Below are 27,613 nucleotides of genomic sequence, written 5' to 3' on the forward strand. Positions count from 1 at the left end.
CTCTGTATTAACCTATGTGATCACACTCTCTCATACACACACACACACACACACACACACACACACACAGAACGCATGCACACACAGACACACACACACACACACACACAGCGCATGCACGCACACTCATTGTTAGGAGTACATTTGACAGTCGAGTGACATTTTTGTGGGCGGGCCTGCACAGAAAACACACACACCTGTATCTGTTCCCGCAATGTTGTAACGCAGGGTGTGTGTTTTCTCTCACCATTTCATTGACTTGAAGAATGTTTTAATTATCTTCGTTATAGAAATTATAATTAAAAACATTGACACATGGAAAGTCCCGTACCAAACAGGTTGGTCGGCTCTGCATTCTAGGTCAGAGCAAAGATATATATAAAGAATCATCTTCCTTTCCCGACACACACACCTGTCGGACATCACACCTGTCGGAGACACCACAGCAAAGGTAACATTGAATTAATGAACTGCTTTCATATTTAGCTTCACATGACACAATGTTGTTCAGAAATATTTGAATAAATATCTAAATGTGTCAATATATTTCATTTTTACAACATATTAGTGTCAAACGTTTTTGCAGAACAGGTATTGGATACAGCCTTTTTTAATTAATAAAAAACTATTCTAAATGCATTTTCAGCATGTTTTTAATGAATGAATAAATTAATTATATAATGTATCAGACGATTAACAAGGTTGATACAAATCGTAACTAAATAAAAAAGTTGGACTATAATTTAGGCTACTTTTTATTGTAATTTTTTTTTTTTTCCTACAGATGGCATCAGGTTCCCACTTGTCTTTCTTCCTCTGTCTGACCAGCGCACTGCTGATTTCAGGAACTGTGAGTGACATTTTTATCCCTGTAAGTAATAAACAGTTCTATAAAATCTTTGCTCAAAACTACCTTAAGACCATAGACGGACTAGGAGATAATGGGCCCCTGGCTACAGACTCTTAAATAATAACATTATTTTTCAGATTGTACTTCAACAGGCAGCACTCCTTACTCTGCAACTGTTATTACCCATGTAATATGATGGAGAGGCCCATTTCAACAGATAAAGGGTGGATAGCTACTTTTTATTAACAGTATAGAATTTACACATAGACATCTTATTCCTGTATGTGTGAGGGGGCCTTAGAGGCCCCTCATGAAGCCTCTTTGACAGAGCTACTAATGCTGTTGTTTTCAACTTGCTTTTATATTTCTCCCCTACTAGTTGAGGGGCCCATTATGATTTCTATCTTGTTACATTTTAATGAGTATCTTTATACTTAGGCTATTCCTTTTAAGACCCTGTTATTGACATGAGTGACTGAGCTCTGTTAATGGACTAACATACTAACCTCTGGTATGTGCAGGCTGCATCCTGTCTTCCTGGCTGGGCTGAACTCAGGTCTCGCTGTTTCATCTTTTTTACCCGTCCCAGCCGTTTCACTGATGCAGAGGTACGTAGGTTATCAATTAAAATTCAATTCAAAAAGCTATATTTTATAAAAATATAAAATAATACAAACAATTATTTACATGAAATAGTAGACTTGAATTATTACAAGAAACACATTTAAAATGAGATGAAGAAATGGTAATAGAAGTTATGATTATTTCAATTAATCCTAAAAAAAGTGAATGCTTATTAAGGCTTAGGTATTGCTTATTGAGCATTAACTAAGCGTTACACAAATTAAAACTTTAAATCTTTACAGTTTAAATAATTTCAGTTACTTCGCACAAATTCCGTAATATTTTCTTTAATGAAAGAGTAAAATTCTTCATGAATTTTTTTTTATATAACACGCCAGTCTTGTTTAAATAAACAAAAATTATTGAAAATCAGAAGTTTGCTTTAATAGATACATCTTGTTATTTTATATTTTATTGATAACATTTCCAAATGTAATATTTATCTGTGTAAATATTCTGTAATTATATTATATATATATTCTGTCCGAGAATGTTCGTATTAATTGCATAATGCTTTTGTTTCTCTGTCTCCTCCCTCAGTCCATCTGCCAACGATTCGGTGCGCACCTGGCCGCGATCCACAATCAAGACGAGCACTATTTCATCAGCAATCTCATTTACCAGAAGAAGAACTACTTTCCCAAGACATGGATTGGGTTAACTGATGCAAAACAGGTGAGATATTATAAGTAGACTTGTGTAATTTGTTGCTAAGTAAGAAAAAAACGTGTCCCTAGAAATTATATCTCCCTAGAAACGTAAGCAGGCTGCAACAACCTCACTGAAAGATGACACATTCTCACTGTATAAGGGATGGATTAAAAGAAATTCATGTATTATATAAAACCATAAAAATGTGTGCACAATTTTAAATGTGCCTACCACCTGTTGCTACAAACGTGATCAAGTACTACATTTTGTGATGATTGGACAGTTGGTCAAACAGTTAAGGCAAATTAAAAGTTAAGCTCTGTCCCTTGCAAAGACGTTTCTTGACAGCTAAGGTGCAATTTCAAACTAGAGGGTCCTTGATTACGGTGATGTGGTTTATCGGCATGCATCTCATTCAGGCCTTAAACTCCTATACTCTGTTTTTCACTCTGCTTTAAGGTTCATTACAGGCGATGTTTATGACACACACCATTGTGTTTTATATGAAAAGGTTGGGTGGTCCTCTCTTAAAGAAAGACGGAATGCACGTTGGCATATTTTTATTTATAAAGCCCTGACCGGGAAGCTTCCACTCTATTTGACAGAAATGCTGCTTATTTCAGATGGGCTTTATCAAACCCGCTCAACTGACATGCTCATGTTATATGTTCCATACGCCCGGTCTGACCTCGGTAAGACTGCTTTTAGCCACAGTGCCCCTGACTCCTAGAACAACCTACAACATAAAATTTAAATAAATACACTCATTGCTGTTAACCAATTTAAACTTATTATTTTTAATCAGTCCCACTCCACTTGTAACTGTTTTAATTAGGCTATTGTTCTGCTTAATTCAATTGATCTGAATGTTTTAATTGTTGTTGCCTCTTTGTAAGCTTGTTGTGTATTTTCATTGTATAATGTGTATCTGTAATTAACTCGACGTCATTGTAAAAGAGGGTAACCCTCAATTGATCTTTCAAGGTTAAATAAAGGAAAATTACACATTGAATTGTTTAGGTGAATTGTTTTTTGCCCGTCTGGCAGAGAAATAAAACCATAAAATACTGATTTAAAACCAATAATGTTTCCAGGAGGGAACGTTCACGTGGACTGACGGCTCGAGGACTGACTTCCTCCCCTGGGCTCCGAATCAGCCTGACAACTATAAGGGAAATCAGGACTGTGTGTACATGAACTTCCAGGGTAAATGTTATATCCTGACTTCCTGAGGCTTTTTCTTATTGAAAAGAGACACGGGTGGAAACTGGGGGGAAATTATGTGTCTTATTTCGACTACTGTTCACACACATCGACCCTTTTATAAATCACAGGATCTCTGTTTAATCCAGAAGGGCCTTTTTATTATTTTATTTGTACATGTTTGAATAGTTCATGGCCACGTTATAACCATCTGTGCATAAGGCTGATTGAAGGTATGTGCTAGAACTAATGGCATAAAAGAAAAGCCATCTTATGTCGGGATTATGTTTGAGTTAAGGTTACTATTAAATCGAAAATATCCCACCCAGCGAAAATAAAAAAGGGGAAACGGGACAAATTGCTAATTCTTGGGATTTGGGGACAAATTTCCCGGGCTTCTTCTTATTATCAGCCCTTTTTGAACTTGTAGAGCAAGTGGTGGACATTTTCTTTTGCTTTGTTTAATATTGTTAGTAAATGTAACTTTATCATGTCTGTCAACTTGTTTCATCATTTTCACTCAGAAATTATTTTCTTCCTAAAGGACCCGTGTGGGATGATGACCGATGCTCAGGAAAGAAACCGTTTGTCTGTGCCAGGACTCAATGATGCCTCTGGCCCAGGCCCCCAGGACTGTGCCTTCTCCGAGCAACCAGCATGGACATGTGGCCAACCCATTAGTATTGCATGGTGAGGGGTGGAGCTTATTTTCATACGGCCCGTAGGCAGATTTCCCTGTCCACACAGTACAAGCGGCGAACAAGATTGTGTCTCTGCAAAATTTTTCTGGATATCAATCATAGGCTCATACTTATCTTTAGACCATATACTATTAAAACTGAAGTTTTCTCATTTCAAAACGCCACCTCAAGCGTTTTATTAGCCCAACGGCTTTTAACGGCTTTCAGTTTGTTTTCGCCAGGCTAGATGCTACAGAACGAGAATGATTCTACTCCCGCCTCCAGTCCGCTACGCTTGCCGCCCTCTTTCTTGATAGGTCCATAATGCAGCTACGTCGATGCTACGTCATGCTTTGGGCCGTATGGAATTTCCGGATTATACTTCCTTGTTGCTTCTCTGCGCCTATGAGCAGCTTTCATAGGAATGAATGGGCGCCATGTTTCAATACGGTGTCCATTTCTTTATATGTCCATGCTCTGGCCGTCCGTGATCACATGGAACATGGCTATGTCACTTCCTCTATGGTGACATCACAGTCTCTTATATGTCATACTTTGATTATAAACAAACTACTTCTAATGATTCCAGATCAAAATCCTCAGAAATCAGTAATAACAAACATAACTCTTTACGTATTCTGACACTTCAATTAACTGAAGATCAGGTTTGTTAACGGATGGGGACAGTTTTCTCTAGTGATTTGTTAATTTCGTGTCATCTATTAATTTAAATTTCCATCACTGCAAAAATAATTACCAATAAAAATAATTTTAAAAGATTATCATTAAATTTATTGTGTTTCTGTTGGGATAATTTCTTTGATGTTTTTTAATATTATTAGGAATTATTAATTGGACTTAATAATTAAACAGGGCACCACCATGAATCCAGATAAGGATACACTGTCTCAAAAATTAAATGGGTGAAACGTTAAAAAGAAGTGTCATTGCCATAAAAAGGGGAAGGATTTTGTTAGGTCTTGGCATATCATTGGATATCATTATTCATTTGTATACATATTTAAGAATTTTATTATTTTTACTTACAGAAATCAATCCAAAAAATCTCAGAAATCTTCTGAATCTAAAATTATTATTTTTTTGTGCGTAGTGTAGTGTCTTTTCACGTTTTACCCCACCAAAAAACTAAGTCGGTTTAGTGTCTGTAGTGTGTCATGTTTCATGTGTCATGTGTGTCATGTTTCCTGTAAGTTTAATTTAAAACAGTTTCATGGAACACACACTTCCGGCTCTTTAGTTGTTATAGACATGAACAACAATTAAATATTCAACCAAAAAATGTATAAATGAACACATAAACTATTTAGATTGTGTCTCATCAGATATATGTCCTTATGATTTCAACTGCTGTACGTCTATTAAATATATCTGGATAAAGCTGATCTTCAGTTCATTCAATGGTTAGTTAGCACCATCTGATGGACAGGTGAGGGAACTACACCATCGTATTAGGGATTTCTGTGTTGTAGGAAGAAGGAATTGAAAACGTATTCAAATAATTTAAATATGGTTGTTTATTCAAGCAACTAATATAATAAAAAATGTATCACAAACAAAACATACACATCCGCAACCCTCAGGTAGGACAAGTAAAGGAATTAAGGAAATAACAATATGAGCGGGAATCTGTTGTTAAAAGAGTTTTTACGTGACTGATGTTTATTTTTAGATTTACAGGTGAAACTCGAAAACTTAGAATAGCATGCAAAAGTTCATTTTATTTCTGTAATTCAACTAAAAAGGTGAAAATAATATATTATATAGACTAATTACATGCAAAGTGAGATATTTCAAGACTTTTTTTGTTATATCATCATCATCATCTTTATTGTCAGACTCAAGGTCCATAAAAAGAACACACAAAACATAAAAAACATAAAAAATCCACCCCACAGATAGGCCTACACACATTTTCATAAAAGACATTCATACCAATACTTCCACATTGGTGACTGGTAACGAATTGTACTGTAGCTGGGATTAGTCAGCACAACAACAATGCAATTCTGTGACGTATACTTTACTATACTATACTTTTGATTATTATGGCTTACAGTTTATGAAAACCCCAAATTCAAAATCTCAGAAAATTTTAATATCACATGAAATCAATAAAAAAGGGATTTTTAATACAGAAATGTCGGCCCTCTCTAAAGTATAATCATCCATATGTACTCAGTACTTGGTTTGGGCCCCTTTTGCATGAATTTCTTGCCTCAATTCCAATTCATTTTCCATGATATTCTAATAATATGAGTTTAACCTGTATATGTTATGAGGTTGTGACACCGTTAGCACCATCTAGAGGAAGGACAGGAGAACTACATCATAAAAGTTGTGATGAGTTTTACTCAGGATTTGCATTTTGTGGTTTAATTTCTTCAGTTCTTAATAGCAGTTTGTTTTAGTTTAACTTAAATACTTGTTCTGTTGTGTTCACTAAAAGCAGACTAAAATGTTCACAAAGCTTTGCATTATACTAATGTATTACTACAAGGATAGACCAACTGTGAAATGGTAATGAAACATCATATCTGCTGCAGATTTAATTTGAGGGATAATAGCGCCATCTGGTGGGTGGATACTGGAACTACACACTCTGAGCTGTGATTTATCTGACACTGAGTTTCTGTGATGTTGTGATTCTATGGAGGAAAAGTTGCAACACAGTTTAAAAAACAGATGGAAAACTAATTTTAAGTATGAACGCATCAGACTCAATGCCAAACGCATCACAGACAATACAAACACATCTCTATCAGTCAACACAGGTGCAGAGATCCACATTAGCCTCAGGCAGGTAAAGCAGAGCAGGCGGGGACAGACTGGAAACACTTGGCACTTGTTGAACTGGTTTTCACGTCAATCTGACGTTTGTTTTTAGACTTTGACTGTGAAGTTGTGAGGGTGTGACGCATCCTCAGATCACACACACACCAGGACTGAGCAGGATGGAATGAGCAGCGTCTTCTCTCCGTATTTCCTCCACACATGAAGGAGGAAAGTGTCTGTAAGTTGACCTGAAGTCAGTTCAGCAGGTGAGAATCCTCCCAGAGAAACCTCTAAATGTCTGATCATCAGGATCACATTGTGCTGTGTCGCTGTTTAACTGGACAGTAGAAATCTGTCTGGATGCTGATTGGATGTTTGTGAATATCTTTTTGAAATACTCTGTAGAGTTAAAGAGCAATGACTTTAGTCAGATTCTCATGTAATGTTGTTAGTTTGTTCAGTAGAATCAGCAGCAGTTTGATTGTAATCTGAGCTCACGTCATCAGTTAAACATGCAGAATGTGTCTGAACTGGTTCCACAGCTTGGATCAACTTGGCTGAGCTGCTGTTATTGTTGAACTGTTAAAGGCATACTCAGCGATTGTAATCCAGAACACTTTTTGTCAAAATCGGCTAATTTCTACTCATTATCTGCTACCTTTACAGTGTGTGTGCACACTGAAAAAAGTCGGGTGTTGACACACAGCCGCGGCTCCACTAACAGTGATCTAATTTAATAGTGAAACAAAGGGATCCACTCTGTTGCTGCAACACATCTGTCAGAGCTGATCTGAGCTTTATATCATTAGCTGGTCAGATAGCACCATCTAGTGGACAGAAAGGAGAACTTAAAAAGTTAGGATTAGTTTTGTTCATGATTTTGTTTTTGTTGATATTTTTATATGACATTTAGTTTGAGGAAAAAACATTTTCTTTGTGTTTTTATCGCATTTTAACCTTGTTTGCATTGTTGTGTTGCATTCATTGGATGTTTGAATGGCTTTGTAATTTTCTTGCAATATCTTTTTTCCCACCTCAAAATAAATACAGTAGGTGAGTCAGAAAATATTTCAGGTCCAGATTTATTCCTGACCTTCTTTGACATTCGTCCATAAACCCTCCAAGGATTTTGAGAAATCATCTTTCTGAATCCTGTCAGTTTAATTTCTTCATTTTGACTCAAATGCTCATAATGTGGTTCTGTTAAATCCAACAAGACTCTTCACAAATATTTGTATCGTACTTTGTTATTACTACAAGGACTAACCAAATGTGAAATGTTAATGCATCATATCGGCTCCTGATTTACTTTGTGGGATAATAGCACGATCTGGTGGACGGGTAATGGAACTACACCGTCTGAGCTGTGATTTATCTGACACTGAGTTTCTGTGATGTTGTGATTCTATGGAGGAAAGGTGCAACACAATTTAAAAAACAAATAGAAGACTCAATGCCAAATGGTTCACAGACAATATAAACACATCTCTATCAGTCAACACAGGTGCAGAGATCCACATTAGCCTCAGGCAGGTAAAGCAGAGGAGGCGGGGAAAGACTGGAAACACTTGGCACTTGTTGAACTGGTTTTCACGTGACTGTTGTTTGTTTTTAGACTTTGACTGTTAAGTTATGAGGGTGTGAAGTTTTGATCACATTGTGCTGTGTCACTGTTTAAAGTAGAAATGTTTCTGGATACTGATTGGCTGTTTCTAAATATCTGTTTCAAATATTGTGTAGAGTTAAACAACATTGGCCCTCATTTACTAGCAGTGCGTAGGCACAGATTTGTGCCTAAGCCGTGGGTATGAACGATTCACGCACAAATCCATAATTTATCAATATTTTGGTAGGCTACCTTAATTTCTTCCTATTCTGAGAACAAATGTTTGACTGTCTAAAGACAATTTAAACACACAACTTTTAACTAAATACATAGGTAATGAAAACGACATTCATAAAAAAATGTATTGAATGTTTTTAACTTTTAATTTAATAATGCATGAAATTTATGCAATTTCATCTTCATAATGTTTTTAATTAATCACTAATAAAATATTCAACTAAAGAAGCCGAGTTCCCAGTCCTAGCTTACAATGCAGTATTATGAGAATGTCAACATTAAAATATAACCTATTTTCTATTAAATACAATGTAAGTTTAGCCTACTGATTTCATTCTGGTTGTTCATTATAAGAACACACATAAGCAATTGAAAAATATAACCTTAAAATTACTAACTAAATTACCTTTGGGTGACAGTCCATGCTGGATTTCAGGATGGACTGTTGAGCCTCATTCTCTCTCATTGATAAAATGCCTCCGATGGACGTTTGCCAAATGATTCCAGGTTTTCTTTCATTTTTGACAGATCAGGTGGCCCCTGTCCTCCACTGTTTTTTTCTTCTTTTCGCTTTGATATCAAACCATTTCTTTTTCACCACGTAGGCGACACAACCTTTAACGTTTACCACCTCTGTTATTAACACCCCTCTGCCCCAGCGTCATCCCTGCGGAAACGCTTGGGAAAAGTTGAGCCTTTTTTGTCTCCCACCTCAGAGACAGCTGTGTCTATTTCTTGAGGCATGAAATGTTTCTTTTTTTACTTTAGGCAAACAGAATTCCTTATATAGAGAAATGAGGGCCTTTCTGTAGGCTGATTGCAGAAGACGTGGTACGTGATATTGCGTACTCATATTCTTTTTTGCGGCAAATAAATTTCCACAGACTTATTAGGGAACGAGGGCTACTGAAGTTTTTTTAGAGTATTTTTAGCGCCTTTTCATTACCAAACACGCTGTAGTTTGATATTGGTTTTGAATATCAGTGTAAATTTCTTCATATTTGTGTGTTATGAAGCAGAGAATAACAGCCAATCACTGGAGGAGCAGCTGATACTTTTTTTTTTTTTTAATTTATTATTCTTTCGGACAATTCCACACAATACACAATTTTCTCTTTCATATATTCATACATTTAACTTTGTGTTGTCCGAAGGGAGACGGAAGAAGCCAAAGGCTTATCAGGTCCCGCCCCCATTTTCATCAGATTCGGATTTAGATACACAGATACACAGTTATTGTTTCAGAAAATTTTTAAAATAGAAAATAAAACTGACAATAAAAAATAAAAATAAAACAAACAGACGCGTGTTGAAAACACGCGGTCAATGGCATTTAGAGACCAACTTAGCAGTTAGAGACCAACTTACTTTACAGGACTAGTGATGGAAAGGAGGATTTCAGTTGATGTTGATGTGTTTTCTCTGCAGGTGAAAGTGTGTGTGAAGGTGTGGGCTCTGCTATGGATCAGAGTGACACAGAGGAGGGAGGGGAACATGGCGGCCAGACCAAAGCTCAGAGGTGACATGAGGATCTCTAACTGTCCTTGACTCAAATCACTGCACCATCATTATTCACTCTCAAAGCTGTGTGTGTGTGTGTGTGTGTGTGTGTGTGTGTGTGTGTGTGTGTGTGTGTGTGTGTGTGTGTGTGTGTGTGTGTGTGTGTGTGTGTGTGTGTGTGTGTGTGTGTGTGTGTGTGTGTGTGTGTGTGTGTGTGTGTGTGTGTGTGTGTGTGTGTGTGTGTGTGTGTGTGTGTGTGTGTTCAACAGACCAGACTCTCCTGGACCTGGAGCCAGCTGTTTGTCCTTCAAAAGTGACCGGTCAAAAGGTCGTTACATTGATTTTAAAGGACAACAACCGTCTGCTGCAGAGAGGTAAACTGTTCCTTAAAATCCTATCACTGATTTATGTAATTTTTAACCTGTTTTTGTTTCTTTTCAGCACAGTTCTTCTTCACGTTCATTTATATTCTCACATGTGAAAGCTGATCAGTGTATCTACTGTGTTCTAGATGCAGTGCAGATTATTTACTGTTTCCTATTTGTTTCTATCAGGAGGAAGCTGATATACTTTAAAGATGGACGTCAGTCTGTTGAACTGACTAGAAATAAAACACTCTTGAGATCTCGAGTTGTTGAAACTGATAAATCTATGAGCACTACAGCCTGGTTTCGACTAAGGGGTTAAGTCTGGTTTGGTACAGCAAGCAATTAATTGCATTTCCACTGTGCAAAGTTGTGAAGGCTACCGATGTAACCGTGCCATACCTTTTTTGTCCCCCTTTGTTCGGGGTACCAAGCCGTCAGAAGGGTCCCAAAAGGGGTGGAGCTACACACTGCAGTCTGTTCATCAATCGACAGAATCATCATTTCTGTGTGAGAGATCCGTGTGTAATCTCCTCTGCTAGAGTGAAGAAATGTGTGTATAGAGAAAAATGTCAGTGCGCAGCTCTTTGTTTATCCTGTTTTTCCTCTTCATTGAATTAATCAGCAGGCTACACTGTGTCCCACTGCTACGATGTCACCATAGTTACGCAGCTGCTATGATGTCATGATGGTTTTGTAGCTAGTCATTAACCCCATGTACCAAGAAGTAAGAGTACTGTCTGCATTGAAACACAAGTGATATCCAGGGTTACTGCACGGCACCAAACCAAACTGTAGCACTCAATGGACACAAGGCTTGATGTTGTTTTCCAGTTCTCACATTCGCAAAGTCAAACACATTCACAGTAGAGCTGTCCAGTACAACCATTCTGATAGAACCAGACCAGCTCTGGACCAACTTCCTGACAGTTCACGATCAGCAGAAGGATTCAATAGTTTTCACATCACAAACCCATATCGGCTCCTTTAATAGCAGCACAGGCACCTATATGGGTCTGACCTCGCCCCAGGCCTCTACTGGCTCTGTTTGGCAGACAACCTGCCAGTTGCCCCTGGAAGGTTACCTCAACCCCAGACAGGATGTAAGCTAATTCTTTATGGTTTCTCCACAGAGTCGACCAGGAGATCTCAGAGGTTCCCAGTGGTCGGTCTGACCAGCAGCATCAAACACACCTGGACTCCACATTCATGGTCTGTACATGTACAACAACTACTTTCCATCTGGAGAGAATGAAGCAGAAGGAGCTGGCTGACCAACTGTGGAGCAGTAAGAGGATTTCTCTGAATTCATTTCAATTCAATAAACTGTATTGTACCATATATCGTATAGTACAAATCAAAATTGCCTTCAGTTTGTGGCTCAAACAACTTAATAACAACACAAGACTCACCGAAAATCACACAACCAGTTCAATAAAACCGTAAAAGTGTGTGTGCGTTCAGTAAAGCTGCATTAAAAGCTAGTGTCTATTCGGCCTTGTTTGAAGTGCATATTGCAGTGGGAATTAAATAGTTGTTGGAAGTTATTTTTTGGGCCAAAGGTTCTCTGAAGCAGCTGCCTGAGGGGAGAAACTAAAATGAGTCATGAAGGGGATGTGAGGAGTCCATGGTGATGCAACCTGCTCTCCTTTCTACTGCACGGCTGTACTGTTCAGTTTGGTCCGAGTGGTGCCAGTGATTTTAGCTGCTTGGTTTGGTGATTCTGGAGAGTTTTTTTTTTTTTTTTTTTTTTTACAATATTTTTTTGGCATTTTTTATGCTTTATTGATAGTGTAGAGACAGAATTGAAATGGGGCAGAGAGGGGAGTGACATGCAGAGAACGACCGCGGGCTGGAATCGAACCCGGGTCCGCTGCTGGCCGAGGCCCATGGGGGGGGGACGCCCTACCAACTGAACTAAGAGCGCCCCAGAGAGTTCTGTTTTTACAGTGAGAAACTATGTGGACCAGTAAACAATGTTAAAGTTGAGGACTAATTCAATGAGTGATCAGTATACTGTAGTTGAAACGTCGTGTCCTATGATAATACTTCTGAACCTGCGCAGGAGAGACATGCGCTGATGGGCTTTAGACCCTGTCTGGATGTTTTGTGAAGGACAGCTGATGGTCGATCTTAAAAAAAAATTGACCTGTTCCACTAGCTTCCTCAACTCCCATTTTAACCCAGTAGAAAAACTGTAGCAGGTCCAGGCTCCCACCAACTAGCTCCTTTGCCACTTCCATGCATTTGCAGAGGATGGAGGTGAGTGCCACATGTCTAAAGCTGAGAGCTGCACACTCTCTCAACGTGTCCCTTCAGCCTAGAATAGACAAATAAGAATACAAACCAAAAAAAAATAAATAAAATAAAAGGGCAACAATCCATCACATGGAAGGGTTCGGTTTGGGAGCTTTTTGTCCCCTTAATCCATCGGATCTATATAATTTGTCTGTCTTTTTCATGAACAAAGTCCAATTTGCCAATATCTTAGTGAATTTGTCCATTTGTAAATTAAGTGAGAAGGTTATTTTTTCCATTAGATAAATGTCATTAATTGTGTCTGCCCATTCTTCTAATGTGGGAGGATCGGGATGCAACCAATGTCTAGTAATGTTTTTCTTAGCTACTGTTATCATTATTTGAAATAAATATTTATCAATATTTCTCATAAGAAAGTCAGCTTTACCTAGAATAAATGTTTCGAAGTTATTAGGAATTTTCGTGTGGAATATTTTTTCATTGTTTTTTGTACCTCTGACCAAAAATGTTTTAACCCTGGACATTCCCAAAATATATGCCAATGGTTTGCATCCCTATTTCCACAGCCTCTCCAGCATTTAGAGTCTCCTCCAGAGTAATGGGCTTTTAGTTTTGGAGTAATAAAAAATCTTACTAAGCACTTCCATGCGAACTCCCTCCATGTGTATGAACTAGTACATTTCCATTGTGAATCACAGTAGTTATGCCATTCCTCTATTGTCATCTCAAAGTTTCCCTCTGTTTCCCATTTATTTTTTATGTATTCTGTAGAGTATGTTTTTTTGTCAAGAAACCTTTATATAATCTAGAAACTGTACCTTTGTTAGATTCACCTGAATAGGCCCTTAAAATTTCTTTCAGCACCGGGTCTTCCAAATCTATTGGATATTTTTTTCTACATTTATCAAAATAGTTACGTAACTGTAAATACCTAAAAAAAATCTTGTTGCTCCAAGGAGTAATCTTTTCTTAGAGTTTGGAAATCTTTCAATTGCCCCTTTTTTGTAAGTGAGTGGAACGTTGTAATCCCTTTGTCTATCTACGTTTTAAATCTAAGATCTAATTGATTGGGTTTAAAGTAGTGGTGGGCCGTTATCGGCGTTAACGTGCTGCGTTAACGCCAGACTCTTATCGGCGATAAGAAAAATATCGCCATTAATCTCTTATTCCACCTCCTGTTCGGCTCAGGGGAGATGGTTCCCTCCAGGGCCGATGGCTGTTCGCCGTCGGGGTGAACCCCCTTCCGTGTGTTCTCTGGTCGGGTAATAATAGCCGGGGGCCGTTGTTGACACTTGAGGAGCCTTTATTGCAGGAGCAAAGCTTCTCTCACACACCCGCCGCTCTCTCTCTCCATCACTTGGCCACGACACACACCACCTACGCACACGCATCTCACGGTGCGTGAGATGCCCTATTCCCAAAAAGGGCCCAAATTAAATATTTTGATCCAAGTGAAATAAACTGAGCGTTATTGTGTCAAACAGCAACCGCAAATAACTGCCACCTCCATGCAGCGCAGCCAGTGTGTGGTCCGCACTGAATGCGGTGCTGGAAAACTTGGAAAGTCACGTAAAGAAGCCAGGCTGACTTCGGGCACATTCGCTCCGAGCCAACGACAGTTAAGAAGCCTTTATTATGGAATATGGGATTGAGATTCAAAAGCCGATCATTTTATTGTATTTGCCAACTACAGCCCATGCTTTTTTTCTCTCTTTTTTTCTCCCCACCTCAGACTCGATCGGTTTAAATTGTGGCCCGCCTATTTAATTACTTTCAGTTACGAAAATGTGTTTTAAACTTGTGGAAAATAAATCCTTACAATCATATGGTAACTGTGACTGTTTTACAATAAGCATTAAGCGCTGGGTCTTGGCATTATTGCGCTGCACCGTTGTTCTGCAGACAGGTGCGCTGCATTCTAAAAATAGAAAAAAGTTTAACGAGGAATCGATTGATCCTCGAGGAATGCAAGCGATCACTCGAGTAGCGAAAACACTACTCGTGCCCATCCCTAACAGTTTGTAAACACAAGTACATCTTGTTGAACATTATTTATTTTCATCACCAATTATCATAGTAGAACAGCTTCCTCAAGCAGTTTGTGATGCATGTTGGAAACAGGAGATGAGCCCCTGGTCTGATGCGCCACCTGGCTTGAGAAACACGTTCTCAAAGACTTACTTTGAGTCATTATTTAGGGAGCACACACATATTATGAATGAATTCAAATGAGCCATTTTAATCTAGATTAATCTAGATTCATTCCAAAATTCAATGAGATTAATCTAGATTAAAACAATTAATCTATGCCCACCTCTAGTTTAAAGTCAGGGTCATAAGCACTCCACCTAATTATCCATAATTTATCCAATAATTTATATTCTGTCTTGATTGTGTTCCAAACTTTAAGTTGAAACTTAAGCCATGGGTTTTTCAATGTATCTATTATTCGGCCTGACTCTTTATTGCCCAAGACTGCCTGAATAGGGGAATCTTTAATTAAGCTCTTTTCAATGTCCTTCCATCTTGCGTTATAGTCCCTAGTCTAATCTCGGATTGATACGTATGTTCCAATCACCCCCGCATATAAGGATGCCTCTTGCTTCTGACATTAAATCAAATATTTTCCTATAAACAGAGATGTGACTGCCTGGAGGAATATAAACATTTAGTAGTGTTACTTCAGTATCTTCTATCTTCCCTAAAACCAACAAATATCTACCTTCTTTATCTTTTATCTCTGAGGTTTTCTCAAACGGGACTCTATTGGATATCAAAGTGGCTACTCCTCTTCTATGGCCTGATTTGTATGACGAGTAAAATACTTTTGAAAATCCCATCCTTTCAGGTTTTCATGCTCAACTGAGTTAAGATGAGTTTCCTGTAATAATGCAATATGTGCTTTTTCTTTTTTCAATTTATTCAGAATCTTACTTCTTTTTATTGGGTTAAGGAGTCCATTTATGTTATATGAAATAATCTTAATTTTTTGGTTATCTGTCATAGGCTTTTTGTGCTACGTTGATCCCATCCTGTTTTCTCCCTCTTGGTGGCGTTGTTATTTTTTTAAGAACATTATGCATCCCAAAAACATTTATGAACCGTAAGAACAAAACTATATACAAGAATAAGATGAACTTCAATCTTATTAGAACCATTCTACCTGTTTTAGCCTAAGTTGCTTCCATTGGTGAGGCTCGATCTAATCGAGCCTTTCTAGTGCCTCTGGTGTTAAGGCACTCATGAAGGGAAAATCCTCTCTTACCAGAGAGAGGAGCCCTAAAAGATGATTGCATATCGTCCGTTGACATGCACACTGCATCTTTGTGTCCCGACTACTTTCTAGTGTTATCTGTAGGAGTCCTCAGTATTTGTAACTCAAAACAAATCAGAACTATCTCAGCCCACGCAGTTCAAGCTGGGAAATACACATTGCTTATAACAGTCTTATAGTTCCAGCTTAGCTCTTAATAGGTCCACAAAAAACAAAATTGTTCAATTAAATTAGGTTACTAGGCTTGAACCACATAAATCAGGCAAATATTTACTTGGTGGAGTGTGTGTTTCGTTTGAATTCCTGCAGTTTTTCTCTGATGGACCGCTGTCTGGTTCTCCCTTCTCGTTGCGTCTCTGCGGCTGTGCCCGCTGTCGCCTTCGGGTCCCCGGCCACCTGCCATGCCGAAATGAGTTGAAGCTCCCGGTCATCTTGGTCGAGTGGTGTCGTGATGACGGTGACCGGTAGTCCCCGCGAAGCCATGTCTTCCGTTGCCTGCGCCGCGTTCTGGTATAGCTGGATGCCATCGTTATAATAGACTCGAAGTTTTGCTGGGTAGGGGGTTTGGAACTTGATTTTCCGCTCCTTCAGTATCTTCTTCGCCTCAAAGTATTCAAAGCGATGTTTAACCACCGCGGGTGGATAGTCATGGTCTATGAAGAAGCGGGTGTTGTTGTAGTAAACTGATTTCTTCTGCCATGCTCGTCGGATCACCTCTTCCTTTACTCTGTAGCTAGCAAACTTAGCAACAATAGACCGGGGCTTTGACCGTGCGTCCCCTGGTTTAGCTGCCTGAACCCGGTGAGCTCGCTCGATCCGGACCTCCATGTCCTCCGAAATATGCAATGTTTCTCTCAGTAGTTTCTCTAGGAAGCCACACATGTTCTCGCCCTCATCCTTCTCGGGTATACCATAAATCCGTAGGTTATCCCGGCGGGCTCGCTCTTCTTGGTCAATTAGCTTAGCCTCGGTGTTAGCTTGGCGATGCATTAGCTTTTTCATTAGCCTGCCCATAGCCTGTAGTGCTGTCTCGGCTTCTTCAATCCTACCTTCAGCTTCATCGAGTCAGTCGTTTGTTCTGCGTTGTTCTTCTTTTATCTCCGAGAGTTGTTGTTTATTGTCCCGCCTGAAGTCTTTTAACTAAGTAAGTAAGTAAAGTTTATTTATATAGCGCCTCTCGCAGACCAGGGTCACAAAGCGCTTCACATTAAAAGACACAATAAAATACAATAAAAACGACACATATACAAAGAGTTTCCTAAGAACGTACAATATAATACTATACAATATAATACAGAGTACATAGACATGTATCAAGAATTCCTGTCTGAACAAGTGCGTCTTAAGCTGACTCTTAAAAATATCCACAGAGTCCAGAATGCGCAAGGACTGGGGCAGGTCATTCCACAGACGAGGAGCAACAGCCTTGAAAGATCTGTCTCCTCTGGTTTTAAAACGGGTGCGAGGAACCATCAGGAGGTTCTGCGTGGAGGACCTCAGGCTCCTGATGGAGGCATAAGGCTGGATCAGGCCCTTAATATAATCAGGAGCCTGACCGTGAAGAGCCCTGAACGTCAGCACCAGGATTTTAACTCAAGTTTACTCTGTATGCGACAGGGAGCCAATGTAAAGCTTTCAAAATAGGAGAAATATGGGCTCTCCTGTGGGTGCGGGTCAGGAGCCTCGCCGCCGAGTTTTGGACAACTTGTAACCGAGCCAAGCCTTTTTTACTAAGGCATGTTAGAAGGCTGTTACAGTAGTCCAATCGTGAGGACACAAAGGTGTGGACAATCATCTCAAGCTCGTGGCTCGAGACCATGTGTCTGAGCTTGGAGATGTTGCGCAAGTGAAAATTGCAGTTCTTGACCAGCTGATTCATATGCTGTTCTAGGGACATCCCTTCATCAAAAATTACACCAAGATTCCTCAGACTTTTTTTCACTGAGCTACTTAAGTTGCCGAGATGCTGGGTAATGAGTGGGACAATAGTGTCTGGGGCGACAACTAGGGTTTCAGTTTTGCTGGAGTTCAGCTGGAGGCTATTCTCACTGAGTCATAGCTTTATTTTGGACAGACAGTTTGTAAGGGATTTTTTATCTCCCGCAATATGCAGCTCAAAGTAGTATGCTCTGCCCCATCATCCTCACTAGGCCCGTGGGTAGGGGAGCTACTCGGGCTAGCTTGCGTTAGCTGAGACCATTCTTCCTCATTCCGTGTCTCTGTTGCGACCTGAGTTCTCCTACTTGCTTTCTTATTAGCTCTGCCCTCTGCCATATTTGTTTCAGTTCGTTGTTCGGGATATTCTCAATGTTTTTAGGGCTATTTTCTTAACAAGTCGAGGAGCGCAGAAGTCAAGCAGCCATCTTGTGTCACGTTCAAGGCGGAACCAATGTTTAAATCTTTTTCATTCATAATCTAATCACAAATCACTCATTGATCTTATTTCTTGTGTATTTATTCAGTAAGTAATTCCGGAGTATGTCAGCGTGAACTAAAGTCTAACCTGAAGAAGAAGTTCCAGTGTGTGGTTGAGGGGATCGCTAAAGCAGGAAACCAAACCCTTCTGAATCAGATCTACACAGAGCTCTACATCACAGAGGGAGGGACTGGAGAGGTCAATAAGGAACATGAGGTCAGACAGATTGAAACAGCATCCAGGAAAACAGACAGACCAGAAGCAACCATCAGACTAGAAGACATTTTTAAAGCCTCACCTGGAAGAGATGAACCAAGCAGAACAGTGATGACAAAGGGAGTGGCTGGCATTGGGAAAACAGTCTTAACACAGAAGTTCACTCTGGACTGGGCTGAAGACAAAACCAACCAGGACATACAGTTCATATTCCCATTCACTTTCAGAGAGCTGAATGTGCTGAGAGAGAAAAAGTTCAGCTTGGTGAAACTTGTTCATCACTTCTTCACTGAAACCAAAGCAGCAGGAATCTGCAGCTTTGAAGAGTTCCAGGTTGTGTTCATCTTTGACGGTCTGGATGAGTGTCGACTTCCTCTGGACTTCCACAACACTGAGATCCTCACTGATGTGACAGAGTCCACCTCAGTGGATGTGCTGCTGACAAACCTCATCAGGGGGAAACTGCTTCCCTCTGCTCGCCTCTGGATAACCACACGACCTGCAGCAGCCAATCAGATCCCTCCTGAGTGTGTTGGCATGGTGACAGAGGTCAGAGGTTTCACTGACCCACAGAAGGAAGAGTACTTCAGGAAGAGATTTGAAGATGAGAAGCTGGCTAGAAGAATCATCTCCCACATCAAGACATCACGAAGCCTCCACATCATGTGCCACATCCCAGTCTTCTGCTGGATCACTGCTACAGTCCTGGATAAAGTTGTAATGACCGGAGAGGGAGGAGAGCTGCCCAAGACCCTGACTGAGATGTACATCCACTTCCTGGTGGTTCAGGCCAAACTGAACACCAAATATGCCAAACTGAAGAATGTCAAGTATCATGGAAGAGCTGAGACAGATCCACACTGGAGTAAAGAGAGCAGGAAGAGGATCAAGTCTCTGGGAAAACTGGCTTTTGAGCAGCTGCAGAAAGGACACCTGATCTTCTATGAATCAGACCTGACAGAGTGTGGCATCGATATCAGAACAGCATCAGTGGTCTCAGGAGTGTTCACACAGATCTTTAAAGAGGAGAGAGGGCTGTACAAGGACAAGGTGTTCTGCTTCGTCCATCTGAGCGTTCAAGAGTTTCTGGCTGCTCTTCATGTCCATCTGACATTCATCAACTCTGGAGTCAATCTGATGTCTGATGAACAAAAAACATCCTTGCGGTCTAAAGTCTTCAGCGGCAAAGCTAATCTAACACAGTTCTACCAGAGTGCTGTGGACAAGGCCTTACAGAGTCCAAATGGACACCTGGACTTGTTCCTCCGCTTCCTCTTAGGTCTTTCACTGCCGACCAATCAGAAGCTCCTCAGCGGTCTGCTGACACAGACAGGAATAAGCTCGCAGACCAATCAGGAAACAGTCCAGTACATCAAGAAGAAGATTGAGGATTCTCCCTCTGCAGAGAGAAGCATCAATCTGTTCCACTGTCTGAATGAACTGAAGGATCGTTCTCTAGTGGAGGAGATCCAACAGTCCCTGAGTTCAGGAAGTCTCTCCACAGATCAACTGTCTCCTGCTCAGTGGTCAGCTCTGGTCTTCATCTTACAATCATCAGAAAAAGATCTGGACGTGTTTGACCTGAAGAAATACTCTGCTTCAGAGGAGGCTCTTCTGAGGCTGCTGCCAGTGGTCAAAGCCTCCAACAAAGCTCTGTACGTAGGATTTATCCATCAATAAACGATCGCCATCTTTCAACTGAAAAAACTAAAACACGCATTGACTCTTTTCATTTCCTGTTGTCTCTCCAGGCTGAGTGGCTGTAACCTCTCAGATAGAAGCTGTGAAGCTCTGGCCTCAGTTCTCAGCTCCTCCTCTAGTCTGAGAGAGCTGGACCTGAGTAACAACAACCTGGGGGATTCAGGAGTGAAGCATCTGTCTGCTGCACTAAAGAGTCCACACTGTAAACTGGAGACACTCAGGTCAGATAATCAACCAGTTCATCTGATGAGAATTTAGCATCTGATTTACATCAGTTTATAACAAGTTAACCTGTGTAGGACTGTGTCTGCTACAATGATTATTCAAAATATCTTTAAGCATTGGCAGTTGTTTCTAGACTCAAATAATTAGTTTTCATTAGCTGTTAGTTTTATATATTTCTCTCCTTTTCATTTAGTTTGTTGAATTATTAAATACCACATATTATGTTTAATATATACGATAAAGCTCTAAGGTGTTGTATCTGGACCAAAAATAAATAAAATTCACCATTGCGCGTGTGCCTGTGCGTGTGTGTGTGTGTGTGTGCGTGTAGGCTGTCAGGTTGTTTGATCACAGAGGAAGGCTGTGCTTCTCTGGCCTCAGATCTGAGCTCCAACCCCTCCCATCTGAGAGAGCTGGACCTGAGTAACAACGACCTGCAGGATTCAGGAGTGACGCATCTGTCTGCTGCACTGCAGAGTCCACACTGTAAACTGGAAACTCTCAGGTCAGGCCTCATGCCACAGTTCAACTGATGACCATTTAACATCTGATTTATATTAGTTTATAAGAATTAAACCTGTGTATGATTCTGTCTGCTACAATGATTTATCAAATTATATTTATTCGTCTTATTGACATACGTTTTTACATAGGTGTAGATCTTTTTACAAGAAGATAGAGTTGAACATTGATGACCTTTTCTCTTACTGTTGTCTCTCCAGGCTGAGTGGCTGTTACCTCTCAGAGAGAAGCTGTGAAGCTCTGTCCTCAGTTCTCAGCTCCTCCTCTAGTCTGAGAGAGCTGGACCTGAGTAACAACAACCTGCAGGATTCAGGAGTGAAGCATCTGTTTTCTTGGCTGCAGAGTCCACACTGTAAACTGGAATCTCTCAGGTCAGATTACCAAACAGTTCAACTGATGACCATTTAACATCTGATTTACATTAGTTTATAACAAGTTTACCTGTGTAGGATTGAGTCTGCTACAATGATTTATCAAGATATCTTTCACTAAGCTTCAGAAGTTGTTTTTTCAGAGTTAAATAGTGCATTTTCATGAGCTGTTATTTTAATTTATTCCTCTCCTTTACATTTTTATTATTGAATTATTAAATACCACATAATATGTTTAATATATGTTTAATAAATGTGGCCCTCAAATATTACAGCTGGACCAAAAAGAACCTAAACAAAAATCAAAGAAAAAAATTTAAACTCACCATCACATGTTCACATAGTGTGTGTGTGTGTGTGTGTGTGTGTGTGTGTGTGTGTGTGTGTGTGTGTGTGTGTGTGTGTGTGTGTGTGTGTGTGTGTGTGTGTGTGTGTGTGTGTGTGTGTGTAGGCTGTCAGGTTGTCTGATAACAGAGGAAGGCTGTGCTTCTCTGGCCTCATCTCTGAGCTCCAACCCCTCCTATCTGAGAGAGCTGGACCTGAGTAACAACGACCTGCAGGATTCAGGAGTGAAGCATCTGTCTGCTTGGCTGCAGAGTCCACCCTGTAAACTGGAATCTCTCAGGTCAGGCTTCATGCACCAGTTCAACTGAAGACCATTTGACATCTGATTTACATCAGTTTATAACAAGTTAACCTCTGTAGGATTGTGTCTGCTAAAATTATTATTCAATAGTTTGGAAGTTATTTCTAGAGTCAAATAATGAATTTTCATGAACTGTTATTTTCATATCTTGCTCTCATTATTAAATTCCACAGATTATGTTTAACATGGCTCTAAAGTATTCTTTCTGGACCTAAACAAACCCAAACAAATGAAAACTCACCATTTTGTGTGTGTGGGTGTGTGTGTGTGTGTAGGCTGTCAGGTTGCCTGACCACAGAGAAAGGCTGTGCTTCTCTGGCCTCAGCTCTGAGCTCCAACCCCTCCCATCTGAGAGAGCTGGACCTGAGCTACAACCATCCAGGAGACTCAGGAGTGAAGCTGCTGGAGGATCTGAGACTGGAGACTCTCAGGTATGAAGAGACACCAAGAGCTCACACACTGTTTCTCTGTTACACTGACAGGCTGAGGACTGTTGGCTCACAGTCTGTATCAGCTGACTAACAAATGGACAAAAAAAGAATATGTTACTGATGAGGAAGCTTCATTCTGACTCTGTTTCTCCCTCCAGGATGGAACATGGTGGAGAGCAGAGGCTGAAACCTGGTCTGAAGAAGTGTAAGTGTGTGTTCACTTTGATTCAGGAAAACAAGGCAGCACATTTAAAGCATTCTAAAGGTGGAGTCAGTCAGCACGTTTACATGGAGAACCATGATCGGGTAAATAAACGAATAAGACTTCAACAGGACTTGTAAAATGCATGTAAACACCTTCATCCAATTTACTTCACACAAAAATTGGCACAATGACGGACACGTGAAGTCGGATAAGAACACCTGGATAAGTCGTTCATAGTCGGCATTCTAATAATAATAATAATTGATAAGATTTATATAGCGCTTTTTTGGAGGTCACTCAAAGACGCTTTACATCACATAGAATATACAATAGGCCTACATAAGAAAAACAAAACAAAAACAATGGAAAACAAGATACAGATTCAAAAAGAGGTTTGGAGTGGTGTGGGTGGGTCAGGGGTCATATACTTTCTTGAAGAGGTGAGTTTTGAGTTGGCTTTTAAATGAGTTTATTGCATTTCGGATGTTTATGGGGAGGGAGTTCCAGACGGTTGGGGCAGCAATGGCAAAAGCTCTGTCTCCCAGGGTGCGGTGTTTAGATCTTGTGATGGGGGTCAGAAGGTTGGTGTCAGATGATCTGAGTTGGCGAGTGGGGGAGTGACGTTTGAGGAGGTCGGTGAGGTGGGGGGGGCAAGGTTATTGAGGGCTTTGTAGGTGGTGAGCAGGATCTTGTAATTAATTTGGTGCTGCATGTATACTGTATTGTATACCGTATTTTCCGCACTATAAGCCGCACTGGACTATAAGCCGCAGGTGTTATAATGTTTAATTACCATATGTAAGAGTTCGTGCACAGAGGGGATTGTCGGGAAAGAGATGGCTGCTTGAGGAAGCTCCCATTTATTAACATTTCAACAAACAAGTTGCATATTTGCATAACGTATTCAAGTGTTACCATTTAGTGCAATAGTAGCTACTAGGGATGGGCACGAGTGTTTTCGCTACTCGAGTGATCGCTTGCATTCCTCGAGGATCAATCGATTCCTTGTTAAACTTTTTTCTATTTTTAGAACGCAATGCATCTGTCTGTTGATACACAGCCTAGGCTCTGTAAACGGGCATGTTGCTGGCTATGGTAGGTCCCTTTGTTTGAATACCTTCTGTGAACATGCTTGTTTACAAAGCCTAGGCTGTGTATTAATACCAGTTATTTATGTCAGGGCACACAGTACGGACAGGTAGCAGATTGTGAGGAGATATCCACTGAATTTGGAAAAATAAATATTTTGAAATCAAGCGTTCTCCAGAAGTTGCTGACTCCACCTTTAAAATTAAAATCTTGATGAAAGTAGATCCAAAACAGTGAGTCATTCTGAAGGTTTGATCTAATTAACAGTCTGTTAATATAACAACACATGAACCCATCAGGTGTCTGATGATAAACTGCTGCTGTGTTGTGTCTTTTTCTCTCCATCAGGGGCCTGTGAACTCACACTGGACACAAACACAATAAACAAAGAGCTAGAACTGTCTGACAACAACAGGAAGGTGACACATGTGCGGGAGAAGCAGCCATATCCTGATCATCCAGAGAGATTTGACCCCTGGGCTCAGCTGCTGTGTAGTAATGTTCTGACTGGTCGCCATTACTGGGAGGTTAAATTGAGGGGAGATGTTCTTATATCAGTGAGTTACAGAGAAATCAGAAGGAAAGAAGGCAGTAATGACTGTTGTTTTGGATGTAATGATCAGTCCTGGAGTCTGAGATGCTCAAAAGCTGGTGGTGACTGTGTCTGGCACAAAAACAAACCAACATCCATCCCCTCCTCCTCTGTCTCTCACAGAGTAGCAGTGTATGTGGACTGTCCTGCTGGCTCTCTGTCCTTCTACAGAGTCTCCTCTGACTCACTGATCCACCTCCACACCTTCAACACCACATTCACTGAACCTCTTTACCCTGGGTTTGGGGTCTATGGGTCTGGTTCCTCAGTGTCTCTGTGTCGTCTGTAGGAGGGAGAGTCTGACCAGGATCACAGTTACAGAAAACGTTCTCAAGTTTTTGTAACAAATGAATCAATTAATTGATTGAAACAATTCAACTATAAGATGCATGTATCAAGAAACATGATAGTAAAGTTTGAAGAATGGGGAAATATTATTTTACATACAGTATGCAGCTTTCATGTTTAGTTTGGCAGTAACATGGTAATTAAAGAAGCTACGAGGAACTATGAAGTTCTGTTGATTCAAGCGTCAGAAGTTTGAAAAAATGCCTCTGTAAATAAAGAATCATAATTGCAAGTTTTTTATATTGTGGAAATATTTTTTTACATATGTCATTTATAGGAAACATTAGTCAGTATGGCTTGAGTCTTTGTGCTTGTTTTCTTAATTTGTTTGAATCAAGCTTGTAGATGTCACAGATGCAACTTTATTAGTAATGAATGAAATCTATCATATTAGGTGGAGGGTTTTAGGCCATGCAGTCTGTTGTGCTTTACCCACCTTTTTACCCAGGGGTGCTGTGGTGAAGTGTGTAGGGCGGTCGTCCACTGGGGTACAGGGTCGGTGGTTCGATCCCCCGTCTCCCCGCCACATGTCCAAGTGTCCCTGGGCAAAGAGACACTAAACCCTAAATGTCTCCTGATAGTTAGCTTGCACCATGCGTGGAATGCTGCTGCTATCGGTGTATGAATGTGTGTGTGATTATATCTCTGAATCTAAATTTTTCCTCTGATGATCATACATTACATGTACCGTAATTTCCGCACTATAAGCCGCACTGGACTATAAGCCGCAGGTGTTATAATGTTTAATTACCATATGTAAGAGTTCGTGCACAGAGGGGATTGTTGGGAAAGAGATGGCTGCTTGAGGAAGCTCCCATTCATTAACATTTCAACAAACAAGTTGCATATTTGCACAACGTATTCAAGTGTTACCATTTAGTGCAATAGTAGCTACTAGGGATGGGCACGAGTGTTTTCGCTACTCGTGTGATCGCTTATATTCCTCGAGGATCAATCGATTCCTTGTTAAACTTTTTTCTATTTTTAGAACGCAACGCATCTGTCTGCAGAACAACAGTTCACCGCAATAAAGCGCTAAATGCTTATTGTCAAACAGTCACAGTTGCCATATGATATTAAGGATTTATTCCCACAAGTTTAAAACACCTTTTCCTCACTGAAAGTAATTAAATAGACGGGCCACAATTTAAACCGATCCAGTAGGTATGTGGTGAGGAGAAAAAAAGCATGGGCTGTAGTTGTAACAAAAAAAAACAGCCTAAGTCACCATTTAAAATAAGAAGGGCAGCAGATAATATAAAATGATTGTCCTACAATTTAAATACATATAAATAACTCACCAAAGCAGTAGACTATATCCAACCACGTAATGCTCACTCCGTGTCCGTGAATAATTACCGCGACTAATTCCTCATTAACGAAACGTTACACCGGTCGGTTTTTGAATCTCATCCCCATATTTCATAGTTAAGGCTTCGTAACTGTGGCTCGGAGCGAATGTGCCTGAAGTAAGCCTTGCTTCTTCTTTTCTTTCCAAGCGGAGAGCACCTTGCATGCTCACCTAGAGTCTACTCATTACTAACTGAGAGTAACAGGTGTCATCTCCCCTTTTTATAAACGTAACTTTATCATCTGCTTTGAAATAATTGGACAGTTATATTCCTGACAATGTTCTGGAGAAAGGAGAGACCGTGTTCAGCTCCGCGGTGCTGTGGAGAACACAGGCTGCGCTGCGGTGACACGGAGGTGGCAGTTATTTGCAGTTGCTGTTTGACACAACGCTTAGTTTATTTAACTTGCATCAAAATATTACATTTTGTTAAACTTTTTTTATCCGTTTTGTGCCATTTTGTACACGTATATAACATTTTAATCCACCAATCGAGTTCATTTGAAACGAGGAGTACTCGAGTACTCGATTACTAACGCCCATCCCTAGTAGCTACAGAACATATACTGTGCTGTGTACTAACAGGGTCGAAAAATGGGGGAAAAGTCGCGGCTTATAGTCCGAAAATTACGGTAACAGCAAACGAGACTATCAGTGCAAAGAATGCTATTTTCTATCGTTTTTCCTAAGGCCTTTGTCATGGGTATGCTCACCCAGGAACATCTGGTGTGGTAAAAACACTACTGCTTTTGTCCAAAGGGGGGCGCTAGAATTAACACGCACTGAAAGAGCAACTTTAACTCGTACAAGTAGGTCTGTTGATCTACTGAAATGTCAGAACTGTCTCATTGTTTTTGCCTCTTCAGTCCTGAGAGATGTTCTCCACCATGCTGTGGTCTTCTTCTTCTTCTTTCATGTAACGTGTAACATCAGAGGTCCAACTCAGTGTCTTGTAGCCATGCCCTTGTCTCTGGTCCCACGTCAAAGAGGCTGGCTTCAGTGCGTGGTCTGTATAGGGTTCAGGTGGTCATAATATGGTCGACAGTCTGTTCAGGGGCACTCGCATGCAGCGCTGTCTGCCAGGCCCCACTTCTTCATTGAAGCTTTGGCCTTGTGTCTGAATTGTGTTATATAAATAAACTTGCCTTGCCTTTGAACCGGCCGACCCCAGTTCGTAGATGGTTCAGCAGAGTCCATTGCCGGCGTGGGAGATCGTCTCCTGTGGGGCCATCTCCTGGATCACTGAGTTCGTCTGCTGTGAAATCTCCACTTGCCGCCCTGGAGAGGGAAGTCACTTCCTGCGTTATCAGACGGGCAACATCTTTGTCTGCGTCTGGGAAGCGACCGTTCTTCAGGAGCACGGACGCAATGGCATCTGCTGTGACTGGGCAGCTTGGGGGCGTTGTGTATCTGCCTTTTAGCTGGTTGATGGTTTGCCACGCCTTGCGACTAGAATGG

General features: G+C 40.4%; 2 protein-coding genes across 2 annotated transcripts; both read left to right on the forward strand.

The window, feature by feature from the left end:
* The first annotated feature begins 422 nt into the window (after nucleotides 1–422).
* On the forward strand, nucleotides 423–4,926 carry LOC307270799 (galactose-specific lectin nattectin-like). The gene is made up of 6 exons (XM_080054684.1): nucleotides 423–451; nucleotides 785–850; nucleotides 1,372–1,458; nucleotides 2,015–2,149; nucleotides 3,220–3,331; nucleotides 3,873–4,926. The coding sequence occupies exons 2-6, from the start codon at nucleotides 785–787 to the stop codon at nucleotides 3,935–3,937; spliced, it is 465 nt and encodes a 154-aa protein (XP_079910810.1). The 5' UTR covers nucleotides 423–451; the 3' UTR covers nucleotides 3,938–4,926.
* Nucleotides 4,927–6,971: 2,045 nt separating this feature from the next.
* On the forward strand, nucleotides 6,972–24,949 carry LOC307270797 (NACHT, LRR and PYD domains-containing protein 3-like). Its single transcript, XM_080054682.1, has 12 exons — nucleotides 6,972–7,067; nucleotides 10,073–10,163; nucleotides 10,414–10,518; nucleotides 11,643–11,797; nucleotides 18,505–20,329; nucleotides 20,426–20,596; nucleotides 20,932–21,105; nucleotides 21,323–21,493; nucleotides 21,945–22,118; nucleotides 22,415–22,570; nucleotides 22,729–22,775; nucleotides 24,213–24,949. The coding sequence occupies exons 2-12, from the start codon at nucleotides 10,105–10,107 to the stop codon at nucleotides 24,743–24,745; spliced, it is 3,570 nt and encodes a 1,189-aa protein (XP_079910808.1). The 5' UTR covers nucleotides 6,972–7,067; nucleotides 10,073–10,104; the 3' UTR covers nucleotides 24,746–24,949.
* Nucleotides 24,950–27,613: the final 2,664 nt, after the last annotated feature.

This window comes from Ammodytes marinus (genome assembly GCF_949987685.1).
Source record: "Ammodytes marinus genome assembly, contig: scaffold_172, whole genome shotgun sequence".
Lineage (NCBI taxonomy): Eukaryota > Metazoa > Chordata > Actinopteri > Uranoscopiformes > Ammodytidae > Ammodytes > Ammodytes marinus.